Below are 18,527 nucleotides of genomic sequence, written 5' to 3'. Positions count from 1 at the left end.
AGGCTGTGAAAAGTCAACGATCTGCAACATGGTTTTAATGCAGCACATGATAATGACATCCCTGGAGTTAGGTAAAGTACAGTGGAAAAAGCGATGAAAAATTAAAGATTAAAATAAAAGTGAAAAATAAATGACGAAACTAATAAATTGTAAAAGAACTTACATATAGTTCTTGAGAAAACTTCTGCCACAGCATAACAAATACACTAACATACTACAGCTAATGAAATACATGTTAGAAATATATATAAAATATAAGTTTGTTTTATTTAAGCTCATAATCAAAGATGCTCACTGCACTGGAACGATTTTGGTAACATCTGTAACTATTTTATTTGCAAATATTTATGCAACAACACCCATAGCCTTTTTTCTTCTGAACTGACAAAGAAAATATCTCCAGTTTAATAAATTAGGTTGGTTTACACCTATACCATTTTGGATTTATGTAAATAGTAATTTATTAGATAACCAATCTTTTTTTTTCTTCAAAATGAGATATTAATTATGGTGCAAAAATTGAAAACGAGAACAGATTAAATAAAAAGGTTATGTGGTTATATGGTTCACTGGCCCTTTTCAAAATACCAAGGTGAGTTTTCATAACCCGCCACTAGATGTCAATGTACGTCTTTAAATAACGTTTGGCCTGTCTCTAGCTGGGTGTCTGTGTTTCTCTCCTGACAAAGTAACATAACTGTCCTATTTAGGGAGTTGAACAGGGCACATTTGCACAAGACAACACTTTTTGCAACAATGCCTAATAAATATGAATACATAATATGAAGTCAAGCACTGTGCAGCATGCCCTTTCATAAAAAATGTGATGCCAGGTGGAACATAACTGACCCCCATCCACCTGCACATAATCCCATAATTTAACCCGCTTGTAATGTAACCAGTGGGACTGAGTTGGACAGGTCATTTTAACAGTATTTAAATGTGATAAAACATTGAATGCAGAATAATTGTAGCTACTACTGTATGTTAATAGTGATGTAGGCCTATGATGATTGGAACTGATCAGCATTCAGCATGATGAGGGAAAGAAAATCCGTAACGACTACACATTTCTGCCACATTTAGTCTACATTGAGGCAATCATTCGTGTGTTTGATTGGGGCTACCTCGCTCCTATTTCCTAGAGACTGCGCAGAAAGCTGTCCGGGAAGAAGAAAAAAAAAAGTGCATGTGCAAGCAGAACTGAGAAAGTTCATAGAGCCGAGGTGCAGGATGTCCCGTTAAGGAGAAAAGAAAACCCTGCAAAGGAGCAGAAGCAGCACAAGCTGACGGGGTGAAAGCAGTGCAACCCAGAGCGAACGAAATTTACCACACCTATATTTTTTAAACTGGGAAAATGGGCTTTCCGACGATATTTAGTTGTCGCCGGATTGTTCTCAAAGTGTTTTTGGTTCAGTTCATCGCCTTTCAAGCAACATATGCTGCTCCTTCGCCTATAATTAGGTTTCCTGGAGACGATACTACTCCCAAAACAGACAAAGAGGTTGCTCTGGTAAGTTTATTGGTTGTTTTTCCTAAAAACTATTTTCAAAGTGGGTCAGTCAGCTGGGAAGTGACGGTGTTTATTCCTGAACTCAACTGTTGGGGAATAGTTTGTACATTGTTTATATATTTATTGCAATATTTTTTTTTATAGAAATACTTAAGTTAAACCATTTGTATGTCTGTTTTTCTCCTTAAGCACTATCTGAATAAGTTTTATGGATGCCCACAAGACAGATGTAACCTTATGGTGCTCAAGGACACCCTGAAGAAAATGCAAAAGTTCTTCTCTCTGCAAGAAACTGGAGAGATTGATGCCAAAACTGTGGATATCATGAAAAAGCCCCGCTGTGGCGTTCCAGATGTGGCCAACTACAATTTCTTCCACAGGAAACCCATGTGGCAGAAGAAAGACATCACTTACAGGTCAGGGAATTAACTTTACCTACACATACACTAAACAAGCATTGGATTTATCCTGCACTTTTAAGTGCTACATTGTATACTGCAAGGGGTATATTATAATGGTAGTGGGTCCAAATGAATTCTGACTCTGAATTAGTAATACTCAAATAATGACACCATGGAAATTTTAAGCAGTATGGCCCATATGGAAGGTAATAACTTGGACCTAATACTAAAGTGATTTTAGATGCATTGCATGTATCACATCAGGACATCATGATGTTTGCCAATCACAAAAAGGTAAAATAGCCTAACTTGACCCCACCCAACTGCTGCACATAAATCTGTAACCGTAAGTATTGGGTAATACGTGGGATATTTGAGTCATGTGATTCCCAAAACAGTGTTTGATGAGTGCACAAAAGTATAAATACAAAGTCTGAACCTGTTTGCTTTGAGAGATGGACCACAGCGTGCCCCCCCCCCCTTCCCTCCCCTCCCCTCAACCTCCAGTCCACCCCACCCCCATCCACACAGTCGCTTGCATCTTGTGTCTTGCTTACACCAGCATTCCTACGCAGTATGTGTCAGGTCTTTTGTTTTCGTTCCGTTTGAGGTTTACAACAATGTGGAATCGGTTTTGTGTGGCCTGATCATTCCAGCCCGTCTGCCTGTGTGTTTGTAAGGAAGACTGGGAGCCAAAGACAACAGCAACTAAGAGATCTTAGACTGTTTTGAAGAAAGGACTGTGTAGACAGCCATATAACAGGGTTTGTGGCTGAACACTGTTTCAGGAACCATTTTCACCAGATGATTCATAGACTGTTATTGCCACTGTTTAGCTACTTCCCCATGATCTGAACTTTTGGAAAAGAGATCTTATATTTCTACACGCTTTTCCAAACATGACACCCAAAGAGCCACCGCCACTATCCTGATTACACACCTTTTGTTAGTTTTTCTTGTTTTAGAATGAAAACTGACTGTCTGTTAACTCTGTAGAATCCTTGGATACAGTCCCGACCTGGATGAGGAAGTCATTAATGACGCTTTCTTCAGAGCCTTCAAAGTATGGAGTGACGTCACCCCACTCACGTTCACCCGCCTCATGGACGGAGAGGCTGACATCATGATTAATTTTGGCCGCAATGGTATGCCATGGTATAAAGACAATATACAGTATATAGATACTGTATCTGTGAAATACTGTACTTAAGCGACTACTATTGCTGCTGTCAGTTGAACTATGGTCAGGTTATCTGTATACTGTTGGGCAGTACAGTTAGTATCTATGAGCAGGTAAAACTCTGTTGTTTCAGAACCCTGACACCACTCAATGGATTGGTATCATGTGTGTCTACAACTCAAATTCCATCAAAATAATTGGTTTATTTTATTGTAAAAATGTCCCTGTGAAAAAAGCCTCTGACTATAACTCTCAGTCATTTGTCATCTTTGCCGGAGTTTTAATCAGTTGTCTTGGCATATGGGAAACGGTAGTGTACATGAATGTAACTATTATTATATGAATACTATTGCAGGTTAAAGTTAAAAAATGTAAACACTCTTAATAACTATGTTATGACTATGTGAATTTGACTTCCACTTCCAAAAGATTAAATACAGCCATGTTAGGTCATAGCCCAAGATAGAAAACAGTTGAACAGAGGTTCACTGCCTATGTTGTTATGTTATGAAAGTGACTCTGCACCCCACCAACCTATATAATTTAAGAACACGTCTTCCCACAGGTCATTTCAGGCATTCCAACGAAAACAACCATTTGATATTTACGCACAGTGTCATAATATCATTCTGTCTAGCCATAGCTGACCATGTCAGGAAATAATCTGATAATTATAGTGGAACAAAAACAAAAAAAGACAGTCACTTCAGAAGATGTGAAACTAAGGAATATTTTGATGTTTTAAAACACACAAATGTCATATTATGTCAGAAACACTGCTGATATTTGTCTTGAAATGTATAATAATGAATGATGTCATCGACAGAGCACGGAGATGGTTACCCCTTCGACGGCAAAGATGGCCTCTTGGCTCATGCCTTCGCTCCAGGGCCGGGAATTGGGGGAGACTCCCACTTTGATGATGATGAGCAGTGGACACTGGGAGATGGTCAAGGTAATGAGGAAACACTGTTTACAAAACAATACAAGTGTATTGCAAAATTTCCACTACAACTGTTTGGGATTTGTGCAATAATGGAATGTAATTTGTATCCATTTGTTTAAAGATGCACTCAGTGCCAAATATGTGGATTTTGCTTATCCATGTCCAGTCTTTTATTCAAAACAAAGTATAGGTACCACATTGGTGAGATGACAGTGCAGACCTATACACAAAAATGGCATTAATAATACATTTGACTTTCAATTACTTTGTTTTGATTACTTTGTCTGAACTTTCTGGCACTGGATATGACAAACCTGAGCCATCTGGAAGCTGAAAAAAAAAAAAAAAAAGATCTCTGTTGCAGTCATATGTATTTGCACGCCTTGACCCAGATAGTTTCATGTATATCCTATTATTAAGAATCATCTTGTCTGAATTTATTTGTGCAGAAGTAATCTATAAACCTATTCTCCCTGTCTCATGGCACAAAGAAGTCTCACAACACTTAGAAGGAACTATTTTTTTTTTTTATTATATCAGTGCCTTTGCAAGTTGTGTCCCATTTACAGAATTAATGTGTACCATACGTCTGAGCTGCATTTTAAATGGTATCCCATAGTCCAGGTACTGTAGCCACTTGTTTCTATTTAGTTCAAAACTATTTTGCAATTTACTTGGCTATCATATTCATGATGATCATCATGCTTTCATTACATTGTTTTGGGAAAATATATGACAGTAATGTAAATGTTTAAAACGTTTGAAGTAAAAAAAAAAGTAATAGTTACAATGTGGACAAGTGTTAACATGATCCTTAATCTTTTAACAGTGGTAAAGGTGAAGTATGGCAATGCTGATGGGGAGTTCTGTAAATTCCCCTTCCTGTTCATGGGCACTGAGTACAACAGCTGTACACCTCAGGGCCGTGATGACGGCTTCCTGTGGTGCTCAACCACGTACAATTTCGATGAAGACGGCAAATATGGATTTTGCCCCCATGAATGTAAGTTTGTCCTGTGTTTCTCTTTTCTTTTTTGACGCAACAATGCGGCATTGCGATGTCTCCTAACACATTTCGCTCTAGTCTCTGTATAGATGTGTATTGTTGTGGCCTCAGCAGCATTGGTTTCTTGCCCTACTTGCATCTGTACTGAAATCGAAGCAGCGTATTACTGGCAAAGTAAGATTTTTGCTATATTCAAAGCCGTTGATTTTGGACAGAAAGAAAGTAGGTTGAACAGTATGCCAGAAAAGTGTTGTTTTTGTTTTGAGTGGATTATGGAATATTTCTTTTCCAAGTCAGTGCCCCACTTTAGAACACTGGGCTTTGTTAAACATTTTGTTTATTTGTGTTATATTGCTGTCCATGATACTAACATGATTACACAAGTGCCAGAGTACACATGTACTAAGTTGTTTTATATGATAACATGAGTGAGGCCTGTTTGTACTGTAGCCATCTGTTCTGTTTAGCTTTTGTACTGTACTGATTTAAATTAACTTCCATTCCACCTTTTTCCTTTATTCAGATTTCAGAGCACCTTCGTCTTACTTCACTTGGAGGTCTAAGGGCCTTAGTTGCTTACAATAATCATGTTGGAATGGGGGCTTATTCTTTGTAAACATTTAAAAAAAATGCATGATGTTGTATGATGTTATTAGTTTATCTATAACACCTCTTTGTATTTAGCCTATTGATATTTGTTTTACAGTACTATTCACCATCGCTGGAAACGCAGAGGGTGCTGCATGTAAATTCCCCTTCACCTTTCTGGGAGAGAAGTATGACGCATGCACCACTGAAGGCAGGGATGATGGGTACCGCTGGTGTGCCACCACTGAGAACTATGACCAGGACAAAACCTTCGGGTTCTGCCCTGAAACTGGTAGGTGGTGACATGTACCGCATGGTATTCTGATCACATAATGGAGTACTACCTAGTGCTTCAAGTAAAAATCTGTTGTACCGACATTTTTAAATGTGTGCATACTAGTGTAGCCAGAGGTGTATAAATACTTGAGTAAAAGTACAAGTGGTCTATCAAAAAGGTGACTTGAGTAGAAGTTGAAGTTCTCTTTAAGCACCCCACTTAAGTGGAAGTACTAAAGTATTCAACATTTTTTGTACTTAAGTATTGCAAGTAGTTTATTTTAAAATGTACTACTCAAGTACTAAAAATAAAAGTACAAGTATTGTGTTATGTAGTTATTAAAGAAAGCAGTCAAAAGTTTGAATATCATATTGTTGAGTTGAACTTTTTACTTGGTATTAAGGCAGTCACAAGCTATACATTGCTGGATATGAAGGAAGTATCTGAAATAAACCTCAAAAGGTACATTAATGTCACAGCTGTTAAAACTACTATTATCTGATATAACAGTGGGTTATTAATCAATTATTAACAAATACTAAAATAAAATGTGTGATGTAGTGGAAAGTTATCAAGCTAGCAACACACAGGTAAACTAGCAGCTTCACATCACAGGGTCAAACCGTTAAGATTCAGTACTCATTGCAGACTGGAATAGCTTCATCTGCTGCAACAATAGCTGAATAGAAAGAGTACAAACTTGCATCGTCTCTGACTTCTGAACAGGCGATCGCCGTAATGAAAAGAAACAATTTATTAGGTAACTTACGTAATTATCGTACGTAACTAACGTAGCCGTAACAACACACACTGTAACCTACACAGTCTCCGTAGCGTGAGGAATTCACAACAGTAACGAGTAACGATGCAGCACATAAAAAATGTGTTGGAGTAAAAGTATTAAACTCATCGAGAATATGTACTAAAGTAAAAGTGGAAGTAGGAGAAAAAAAGAATACTCCATTAGAGTACAGATACAGCCTTTTAGTACTTAAGCACAGTAGTGAAGTAGTTATACTTCGTTACTATACAGCTCTGAGTGTAGCCTATACATTGTCCTCTGTTTATGCGTCCTATTTACGGGTTGGAAAATATCTGATACATTTTTAGACATTTTCCAGGAAATGGGAGGTGAAGTTATGCTTGGGAATTTTGCGCAAATTTTACCTTTTAATAGTGAACTTATTTGGGGGGCATTCTTTAAATATGCACCCCACACTACTGCACCTTCTGAGCCAAAGGACTACATGCTTTCAGGGAAGTTTTGATTATATTACTGGAGTGAATATATTTGATACTTTTATATGATATATCAGTGAAACAGCCAATAGTAGCCTAGTAAGCAAAGTACACAACTTTTTACCTTTTACTTTTTAACATTTTTTTTCTAGTTTTTGCTAGCTAGCTGTTACTGTGTGGGATATAGCTTTATGGAACATGCTAATTAGAAAGCTTTTATTAATCTTTTTCCATTCTTTCTTTATTGTAAAACATTTCTTTTAGATTATTTTTTGTTTCTTTTCTTGTTTACTTTAAACTACTTTAAACTAAAGTTTGCGCATAGCCCACATGTCGGCTAAACTTTTAAAAGTGCCTTTCTCCATTAGTTAACTTGCTAGCTAGCTAACCCACCACATGGCACGTTTCACATTACATATTTATAAAATGAATGGATTTATTTAGCAAATTAATGTATTATGTCTGCTTATGATATGGTAAAAGGTTTGTCTCTATCTTCATATGACATGATAAATACAGCCCGAGCCAATAGCCCCTATATTTTCATTTTATTGCCGTAACTTTCTATTAACTCCCCTAAATTCTCATCCATTCCTATGGAAGATTTCAACTTTAAATATTCATGGGATTTTGCAAGATTATTCCTGTTTAAGGGTTATGTGCTTGCTTGGATGCTTGCTTGAGTGCATTTTACTGGCTGTGCTAATTTTGATGTGCAGTATATGGTGCCCTGTCGTGGTCTACAGGAATGCTCCAACTGGGGTTTTTGGTCTTGCTCGTGGTCTGCTGAATGGCTGTGAAAGTATTTTAATGTGCAGTGGCAGGGCTTATTTTCCATTCTGTCAGTGGGACTGATTTTAGGGTTGAGCTAGTGTAGTAGGGAGGGAGATAGACAGAGAGAGGTACCACCACTGGAGCTTTTATCTGGTTCTAATTGAATAGGAAAGTAGTTTTGTTGTAAAGCCTTGTGCAAGCTTGTGCTAAATAAGAAATTATGTATTTATTTATTTTAAACAGCACTAAAATAGTTTTGCCAGATTGAAAATGATCTTTCTTTGAAAGAAAATCAATTTGGGCGGGTTTTTTTTGGTTTTGTGCCCAGCGGATTAGTTATTGATGTCATGTGTGTTGTGCCAGTGCTTTCATGCTGTTTTCAATCTTATCTGCGCTCACTTCACAATACAATACAAACTCTTTTGTAGAAACATTTGGCATATGAATAAATTAAGTTCAATACACATTTCACTTTAACAATACCCTTTTTTTGCCCCCTTCAGCCATGTCAACGGTGGGAGGAAACGCAGAGGGAAGCCCTTGTGTCTTCCCCTTCACCTTCTTGGGTGACACCTACGAGTCCTGTACCTCATCTGGACGCAGCGATGGTAAAATGTGGTGCGCTTCCACCAAGAGTTATGATGACGACCGCAAATGGGGATTCTGTCCAGACCAAGGTATGAATAGCGTGTGGTCTTATTCATGTGGCCCACCATCATACTCCATAAAGTACAACCACTGCTAGACTGTAGCCAAAACTTGAAAGACGTAATGATATTATCAAATTCCCATTTCCCACTGTACAGTATCAGTATTTTATGAAGGGGTATTCAGTTTACAGTGAAGTTTCTTCATTGTGCTGCATGTTTCTAGGCTACAGTTTGTTTCTGGTGGCAGCCCATGAGTTTGGTCATGCCCTTGGCTTGGAGCACTCTCAGGACCCCGGAGCATTGATGGCCCCCATTTACACTTACACCAAAGACTTCAGACTTCCTGATGATGACATCAGAGGCATCCAGGAGCTCTACGGTGAGATGAAATGTCTTGTGTGGCTAGTTTCCTGGACAGAGATCAAGCCTAATACTAGAACAAAAAAGTATATTTTTCTAAATAAAAGCCAGGAAAGATACATGTAAATGTACTGTGAGTGTGTAATAACCCCTCAAAGATGAAATATTTGGGTATATTTCTTATAAACAGGTGTGCCAACAGACAAGCCGTTGCCTCCAACCCAGGGTCCAGTCACTCCAATGGACATCTGTAAAGAGACAGTTGTCTTTGATGCTGTAGCACAGATTAGAGGAGAGACCTTCTTCTTCAAGGACAGGTAATCAAATCAAAGTCCTAATATTGTTTTGACCTGAACCAGACCTTCAGCAAGTGCGTGCCACATTAAAGTCCCATGACATGGTGCTAAGGAGCTAGATTCCAGATCGGCCCATCTGAGCTTTCACTTTCTCAAAGGCAGAGCAGGATACCCAGGGCTCGGTTTACACCTATCACCATTTCTAGCCACTGGCGGACCTTAGGCAGGCTAGGGAAACTCATATTAACGTTAAAAAAAAAAACTCATAAAGTGACATTTTCATGCCACGGGATCTTTAAGACCAAACAAGGTAAGAGCACTGACAATGAATTCCATTTAAAATCAAACCACGTTCCTGACCACGTTGTTTGAATATGCTAGTTGCAGTGTTTTCATTAGCTATCTGAGTCATACATGCAATATGAAGTCCATGCTTGATGCATTTGAAACTTACAAGTGCTGCCAACATCTGGTTGAATTTACTGTCTGTGATCTACGGGAAGAATGACAAACAAAACCCAATAGCCTACTTCTGGTTTTAGGACTTATGCAAGTGAAATAAGGCAGCCTACACTAGTCAGATTTTAAAATAATTTCTCCGCAAACCACGAGCAGTTTGACATGAGGTTTCTTGTTAAATATTGTTTCTCTCATCGCAATCTTGCACCACTTGAAGATTGTGTTTTAGATTCTAATTTCATGATGTGACATTTAGCAAGAGGGGAAAAAAACAACTCTTCCTCTTCTCATACAGTGACAACCAAAATAGTCATCAGTCATAAACACTGTCTGTAGTCCTCCCTCTCCACCGGCGCCAGTGAATGCAACGTCTTGTAAGCTTACTGTGTCTACTGGCTGACCCGGAGTAGAAAAGGAGTTTCATAAAGTGCTGTGGTTTCATCAACAGTCTTTGTGAGTCAGCGTATACTCCCGTAGGAAGGTGAACATTTTCATCCCAACAGCTGAAGTTTGTTACAGACAAAATTCTCCTCAGAGTCACGTAGAACAAAAGCAATAATGTGGTAGAAAAGAAACTGATAGAAAACACAAATAGTGTCCTTGTTTTATTAACGCTTCTAACTGTGCTGTAACATCGACAATAAATGTTTCCAAAGCAAACAGGCTAGCATACCTCCGTACCAAAGAGTGTAGTTTTTCAGTTAGCCTGGTTTTACTGTCTGAGAACCTTGAGTTAGAAACTGGGAGAAACAATCATGCTCACAAATCCAGCTTTAATGCAGAATGACTTTTCACCTTGCCTTGGCTCTCTTCCACACATATGCAGTGCTCGTCAGAGCAGCACAGACAAATTTTGGCCTGTTTTTGAGAAGCCAAGCTGGGATGAAGCTTAATTCTCTGCTTCTCACCAAACACTTCAGATAATGCTTTAGCAGTCTAAAGATGCAGACCGATGAACTATAAAACCAACAGAGGAGTGCACCTGGTAATCATCTTACTATATAATCCCATAAAATTTGATGACATGGCATTGCAGTCCTGTGATTGTTAATTGTAACACACATATGCCAAAATGCCATTTAGGTGCTTGTAGGGTATTGGAAGCTATGCTATTCATTGCATTCCTTGTATATTATTTGAGTCAGGGGACTACACCACTCTTTGGGTATTTGCAGCTGGGCTAATTTCAACAGATGTATAAACTATCATGATCCGGACCAATAATTTTCAGCCAGTGAGAAAAGGCTTGCAGTTTTGGTTAGAATTGGTCTGCCATGTACAGCAGCTGAAATATATCAAGACTTACAAAGGTGCATACAGAAGTATTGCATTTACTTAAAATGAGTTGACTTTTTGAAGACCTACTTGACATCTCTTATGTAACCATGCAAGGCTTTGTGTGATATGTTCAAGCAATTCTTGATTTGATATTTGAATGTGAAGTTGCGGTGTATAAAATGTTCCCAAGCTCCAAAAGACTGAGGATTGATGTGAAGGGGAGAAATTGAGGACAGAGTAATCTCAAGGCACGGAAGTGAACGAACAGTACTGTATATCTCTCTGACGTCTGAGATTAGATGAAACGTTGCAGTACAGGCCTCGAGTTCTGACCTTCACAGAGACTTAATGAGTTGCCTGAAGGCCAAGTCAGGTTTGTAAGCTGTGGAGCTCTGGTACAAGCCAAGTTGTATAGCTTCAAAGAAAAAGCGTTGCCCTCTGGGTTTCAGGGCTAATGCTCACCTACTGTAAAAGTAGGATACCTTGTTTTCTCCTGGTTCAGCATATTTATGATGTAGGACAAATATTGACGTGATGCAATGAGTCCTACTCATAGCACTCCTTGAGCTCAGCATAAAACTGTCAGTCTAGAGGCTTAAGGAAAAGGCAATTACAAAGTCTGTCTCATAGAAGCAGTTTGGCCAATCTACTGACTCTGTTGCAAGACATGTGCTTGTAGCCTTTATGTAGCCAACAGAAGCTGTGCAATGTGCAATGTACATTAGTTACTTTAAATTGTAATCCTAAAGATTACAGTCCTGGTTCATTTGGTGGCACCAGTGGTTAGTTTGGTAACAGCAAGTGTGGTTTAATACTACACCCGATGAGCAGAAAAGCAACTGGTGTTTCTGTTTACAGCCAAACAAACTGAAGTTGTTTTAATAAAGGATCCAGTCCAAAACAATTACTACTGCAGTCAGATTTAGATGTTTTCCACACAACAGCAGGTCACAGTAAAGTTAGTCTTGCATTGCCAGACCTATCTCCACAGAGCTGTGTCAGTGCTGGAGTATTGTCTGGCTACACTGCTTATCTATTCTGGGATAGGGAGAAAAAAAAAACACTCTGGCGTGTTTGTGTTTCTTTAAACCAATAACAACTTGCATTGCTAAGTAATAAGCAAAATAGATAATGACGATAGCAGAAGAGGAGGGACATCCTGCTTCATCCCAGCACTCCACATCAGGTTAGCCAGACTACATAAAAGTTGGTTAAATTTCTGAGAAGTTGGTGGTGTGCAGCCTGTCGCCTGCAGCTCTTAATTTAACATTGTCCCATTACCAAAAATGCAAAAATGCAGAGAAAGAATGTGACAATCATGCTCAGTACTAATCACTGTGACAAACACATTGCATTTCCTGTGGCTGCTTTACAATAAAAGACACCAGTGTTTTGCCGGTTAACCACCTTTAATGTAAAGCAGTGACATTAGTAGAGATATTCTGTTTGCATAAGCAGTAATTTATTACAACTCTGACTGTAGAAACAGTTAACAGTGAGGCTGTTATCAATGAAATCAAATTGCATTACACACACGCCTTTTCCTGTGAATCCCTCGTGCTAGCTTGGCAATATGGATCCAGCGCTGGAATGGCTGCCGCTACCAATACAAATTGCCACATATTACGGAATGTAAACATATTGAACGGCTATTTCATCAAGAAATGTTGACCATAAATTGTATCAAAAATGGGCTTTGATTTAATGAAAATCTTAAGGGTTCTAACTTTAAATTCCTTCAAAATGGAAGTGAAATCCCATCTGTTTAAATCTGCTTTTAACCTGTAACCAACTCAGCTGTTTCCATTTGTTTCTATGCTCTTTTGCTGCACCTTTTTCATATTTATCTCTAGTCATTGATGTTTTTATACTGATCTTGCATTTTTTTTCTTTGTTTTTACCTTGTAAAGTGCCTTTGAGTACCTTTCAAAGCGCTATATAAAATAAATGTTTTATTATTATTATTATTATTATTATTATTATTAAAGCAGGCTAGTTTATAGAGTACTGAGAACACCTGTTTAACTGCCAGTTAGCCTTTCCACTGAATCTGTTGCCCAACAGTTCCTTGGACAGCAGCGAGTGATAATCTACATATAGGATTTGTCATGTTAGCTTAGTACAGTGTGTTTGTCATTTACTGGAAATCACATACTTTACATTACATAAACCTATTAAACTTAAAACTTGTGTGAGCTACAAAATCCATTAAAGTGAACATCACGGCTGCTGATATTTCTGTCAGAGTTACATTATTGTTGCTTCGTAATGCAGGCAATCAACCTGCATTAACACACATTTATACCAGTACTTGGATAACAATACATTTGTATAAATGCATTACCTACTTTAAGGTTTGAAGTCTCAGTAATGGTTTGGGAAAATCTCTTTCAGTAAAGTAACGTACAGCGCAACACTATATGTCTAGATCCTGTTACACTTAACCAGCCACCAGGCAGAGCTTTAATTTTTTATTTTTTTATCTATTTATTTAATAGAGACAGGAAGAAAAGAAAGAAAAGCCCCCTGGATATTTTTGGTACAACGCATGAACTTGACAAATTGATCCACACTGCTTAAATAATGCAATTTATAGATTTTTAGTTCAGATTGAAATATCTCTCCTCTTACCTCCTGACAAATGTATACACAACTTTGTGTTATTCTCATCTCCATTGTATCATTATTGCAACTCATTTTTGCAATTGGCAGATCTTTTTCTTTTTAAAAAATAGGTCAGTGGAAAAGAGTTTGGGAAGCTGCCGTTGTTGTGCAGCTGTGTATTGGCAATCCGGGCAAGATAGGTCTTGTTCCGCTGGCGTCTGCAGCCTCAGTCCTAACGAGAACCAGATGCTCATGAATCAGGCCATTGTGGCTGGCTCGGCCAGTGAAGCGCACTCTTACACACACACACACACACACACACACACACACACACACACACACACACACACACACACACACACACACACTTCCCCCACCTCCTCAACACCCCCCTCAGCCCTTCTTTCACTCTCATTCCATCCCCAGCTCATCTACCTTATGACCGCTCACCCACTCATTCTCTTTCTGCCAGGTTCCTGTTCAGGTCAGTCAACTTCAGAAGCAAGCCCAATGGCCCTATGCTGGTGGCCACCTACTGGCCAGACCTGCCTGCCAAGATAGATGCTGCCTATGAAAACCCAGTGGAGGAAAAAACAGTGTTCTTCTCAGGTATGCTGGAGAAAACAAGAATCTGAAGAAACGGCTGATTTAGACCTTCCTAAATACTGATGTCATGTTATATGAACTGTTCAGCCTTTTTATGTCCTCCCTGTACCTCTATGGTGTTCAGAGAAACAGACAGTTCCACTTCCACGAGTACTGAATAGGTTTTTTCACTCTTTTACCATTTGGATTCCCTCATGGGCGTTTCTGCGAAACTGAAACATTAAGAGAAGCAGGAATGTTGGCTGAGCCCTCTTGTGTGCGGTGTGGAGACTTGAGATGTTCAACCATAGTTATTAGTGGTTTATGATACATTCTTTGCATTTTACTAATATGACAACTTTCCTGAATACTGATGAAAGTTAAATAATATATCCATCAGCTTTGAAGAAATTTACAGCAGAGCTGGTATGGCTATGGGGGAGACTTACTGAATGGTTAACCGATGATAACATACTGACGATATAATATATATGCTCAATAGATTTGTAGGAATATGAGATAATATAATAATCAGAACATTTTGTGTAAAAATAATTAACTTGCATCAATAAAACATGTCTTTAGTGTTCTTTTAGCCTTTTTTAAATTTTTGTTTACTTACTAACTCTTCCCTTTCAGGCAACGAGATGTGGGTCTACAAAGCCGATGAGCTGGAGAGAGGCTATCCCAAGAGGATTTCAAGTCTTGAACTCCCCACCGACCTGCAGCAAATCGACGCTGTCTTCAACTTTAGGAAGAACAGGAAGACTTACCTGTTTGCTGGGGACAAATTCTGGAGGTGAGGAGGAGCGAAGCAAATGCAACCATTTGTGAGCCTAAAACCTTTGTCTGACACACCCCAGCTTGTGCTGTTGGTGTTATCACCTTGTTTTGCAATACTGAGGCTACGTCTGGATCTAGTTAGCGTTTGGTGTGACCTAAGCTGCACTGTAAACCACAAGCGCTTCGCTAGCCCTTGCACAACATGGGAACTGACTGTTTTATGGAAAACTATGAGTAGATGTGTAGTGTGTATGTGTGTGTGTGTGTGTGTGTGTGTGTGTGTGTGTGTGTGTGTGTGTGTGTGTGTGTGTGTGGGTGTGGGTGGGTGGGGGAACTTGTGATGCACTCATTAAAGGATTATACTGCAAATGCACTTTTATTATGTGTACAGATACGATGAAGATAAGAAGAAAATGGACCCCGGCTTCCCCAAACTTATTGCTGATTCCTGGAATGGAATCCCAGATGGCATAGACTCTGCCTTCACTCTTAATGGCATTGGTAAAAACAAATATTTCTTTTAACCTAATTTGTTAATTGAGAGGCTAAGTGTGATTTGAAAAAAAGGAAAAAAATTTCCAGAAGCTTGCAGCACCAGTTGATTGAATGCATGACCTAAACCTGTTCTAAACCTATAGAAAATGAAAGGACCATAATGGACGTTTTGCAACATGTCCTTTGCTACAAATTAGACATATTTAATATACCACATTCAATCAGTTTCAATCAGATTTTCAACTGTATCTTTTAAGCAGCACTGGTTTCAAGCCAAGTCATTACAGTATAACAATACTGCTGCTTTGAGCTACATGCAAACATGCTCATTAAAGCGATGCTAACATGCTGATATATAGCAGGTATAATGTTAACCATTGTCAACTTTTTAAATTAGGATGTTAAGATGCTATTATTTGCTAATTAGTACTTAAATTATGAAAAGTTGTTTTGCAAGCGTAAACTAAAGTATAGGACACATGAAATGTTTTACCTCATTAAAGACACCAAAAAGCACAAGGCACCAAAAGTTATTACAGTTCATCCTCACGAGGACATGAATGCCTGGACTACATTGCATGACAACCCATCCAATAGTTCTTGAAGCATTTCACTAAATAACATCAACCTCATGGTGGTGCTATAGAAAAAGTCAGGGGATGATTGAAGTCATTAGTGTTAATCCTCTGGGGACAATGAATGTTTGTACAACATGTTCTTGAAATCCATCCAATAGTGAAATATTTCAGTCTGGCTACAAATTTTACCACATAATTGTGTGACAATATGAATACTACAAACATAAACTGGTATTTCACAACATGAAATAAATGCTACACTAATGTATCAATCTCTTTTGGAAGGGATATGGAAAACTGTGAAGAAATAAACCTGCAATGACCACTGTATCAGTTCTAAATCAAAGAATAGAGACTGAAATAGCAAAAGGCATTCTCGGTCTACTACTTTGTTTGAGTCTTTAAGAAGACCATGAGGGAAAAAATGATTTTGTGGTGCTTCGATTATAGCTGGATTAGAGCTGGTGCTCTGTGTGCTAGTTTACAGGTTTCAGGCTGGCATTCCTTCTGGTTAGATCCAGTCAGCTCTATCAGCGAGTCTGGCACTGTGCCTCTGTCAATAAAACCCCTCATATACCACAACCCAGGAAGCAATGACGTGATCTAGCCAGACATAAACTGTTTCAAGGAACTAACTGAAAATGAGGAAGTAAAACGGGCCAAAGGGAGTAATTCTGAAGTTAGGGAGTCATCTTGGGCCTGATGTTGATAGAAAACAGAGGGAGAGCAGTTGCTTTATGTCTCTCATGCTTTAATTTGCTGTGAGTAAATACCTCATGACGGTTAATGTTAGCTTTAAGGCATTGCAACTGAAGTACAAGAAATATATGGATGTGAATTTCTGTCATGACACCAACAGTAAACTTCCTCTGAGACTGTCAGTGTCAGCCATCTATCCTTGAGGTTAGAGGTGCAGTTTTTTGTCTATGGCAAGCAACCAGGGATTTTTCCATCACTGCTCTCCTAACATATAAACAGTACTGTAAGCATCACATAGCCCCTTCCCCACACAGTGGACACACATATTTATATAAAGCAAGTCTGTGCACCTTTACAGAGGTGCCTCTGTATGCTTTTTGATTAGCATGATTTAGTGAGTGAGGCTAAACATTGGCTTCAGTAGAGCCTGATTTGAGGTTTTAATCCTCGACACTTTGATTGAAACTGATTATACTTATAGACTACTGTATATGCTTTTATTAAAGCTTGATTATTTTATTGTACCATTGTATGGTCGTTTACAAATGTGTTAAACAAAGTATGCTTTGTGCTTGTATTTAACAGATTACAGCTACTTCTTCAAGGGCAACCACTATTTCAAACTGGAAGACAGCAGCTTGAAGATTGTCAAATTGGGTGAAATTACAAGGGACTGGCTCGGTTGTTGAGCATTTCCAAAACGTCTCGCAACTGGCTAATTCCTGTAATGACCTCTGGCCTCATGAGGACATTGCGATAGTATCAAGCACAACTTGAGGCCGCCGCAGTGCACACTGTTGTAAGTTTTTATCCCAGCAACTCTGCACGCTTCTGTGGGAGACACGTCCCTTCCAGCCTGTATAACCAGCCTCCAGCTTTGTAGACAGCCACCTCGGGACCTTCTACACAGGCTAAACATAGGCAACTGGATATTTGCTCTCTGTGTGATGTTGACATTTTATTTTTTATGCTGATGTACCCCCAATTTTATTGTTTTATAGTTTTTTTTGTTATTTTAAAAAAAAACTCAGACATCGGGTATGTCAACACTGCATTGAACGCAGTGCTATACTGTGCTGTGAGATATTGCCGTTTTATGCAAATTTAATTCTTAAATTTAATAATCAAGTGCATTTTTATAAATGTATCAACTTTTAATTAATGTTGTCATTATTGTGCAATACATTTGACAAATAAATTTGCACAATGTGTTTGACCGAAAAATGGTGCTTTAGAGATTGCTTTTCGCCTATAGTCCTATATGTGTGTATATATAAATATATATACAGTATATACATTTTATCTTCTGTGTAACTATGTCTGACTACTTATCCTCTGGATGTTAGAAAGTAGTATTCACAGGCACACATTATTCTTCATTTTCGTCAGCACTTTGTATAGGACTATATAAGGGAACTGCTCAGTGTGGAGACCAAATTATTGTCATGGGAACTCCATGTTGCATTTCCCTTCACTAATGGTACAGGAAGATTAAAGGCACAGGTTGCCTCTAGAGGCTGTATTGCTTTGCTGCATGATGGAATCATGACAAGAGTACCGCAGTACTATTGTTTAATAATCTTTTTTATATTCTCTTTTCTCTCTTGTGTTTTATCAATACAGTTATTGTGTTTTGTGTTGTTTTAATGCTTGTGCACTTTGTTACTGTCATCAATAAAGATGGTCAATATAATGTGGATCTGTGAAAAACAGAGGGACAACTGCATGTACGGTACTTGCAAAAATAATTCAAGTAGGTGATTGATGCAGTTATTGGGGCTCTACCATTAAGCTTGTGAATTCAGCAAACAATTAT

The 18,527-nt window shown here is 38.5% G+C and overlaps 1 protein-coding gene across 1 annotated transcript; it reads left to right on the top strand.

Annotated features, from left to right (window-relative positions):
- Positions 1-1,125: 1,125 nt before the first annotated feature.
- Positions 1,126-18,408, top strand: mmp2 (matrix metallopeptidase 2). The gene is made up of 13 exons (XM_028570431.1): positions 1,126-1,513; positions 1,703-1,929; positions 2,911-3,059; positions 3,921-4,049; positions 4,870-5,043; positions 5,753-5,926; positions 8,428-8,601; positions 8,798-8,953; positions 9,125-9,251; positions 14,044-14,180; positions 14,796-14,955; positions 15,331-15,440; positions 17,297-18,408. The coding sequence occupies exons 1-13, from the start codon at positions 1,358-1,360 to the stop codon at positions 17,398-17,400; spliced, it is 1,977 nt and encodes a 658-aa protein (XP_028426232.1). The 5' UTR covers positions 1,126-1,357; the 3' UTR covers positions 17,401-18,408.
- The last annotated feature ends 119 nt before the right edge of the window (positions 18,409-18,527 follow it).

Source organism: Perca flavescens, chromosome 1 (genome assembly GCF_004354835.1).
Source record: "Perca flavescens isolate YP-PL-M2 chromosome 1, PFLA_1.0, whole genome shotgun sequence".
Taxonomy (NCBI): Eukaryota; Metazoa; Chordata; class Actinopteri; order Perciformes; family Percidae; genus Perca; species Perca flavescens.
This window is presented reverse-complemented; position numbering and strand designations above follow the sequence as displayed.

Coding starts and splice junctions, on each gene's coding strand:
- mmp2 (XM_028570431.1), top strand. CDS start 1,358: ATGGGCTTTCCGACGATATTTAGTTGTCGCCGGATTGTTCTCAAAGTG. Junction 1,930..2,910: donor AAGAAAGACATCACTTACAG/GTCAGGGAATTA, acceptor TTAACTCTGTAG/AATCCTTGGATACAGTCCCG. Junction 3,060..3,920: donor GATTAATTTTGGCCGCAATG/GTATGCCATGGT, acceptor TGTCATCGACAG/AGCACGGAGATGGTTACCCC.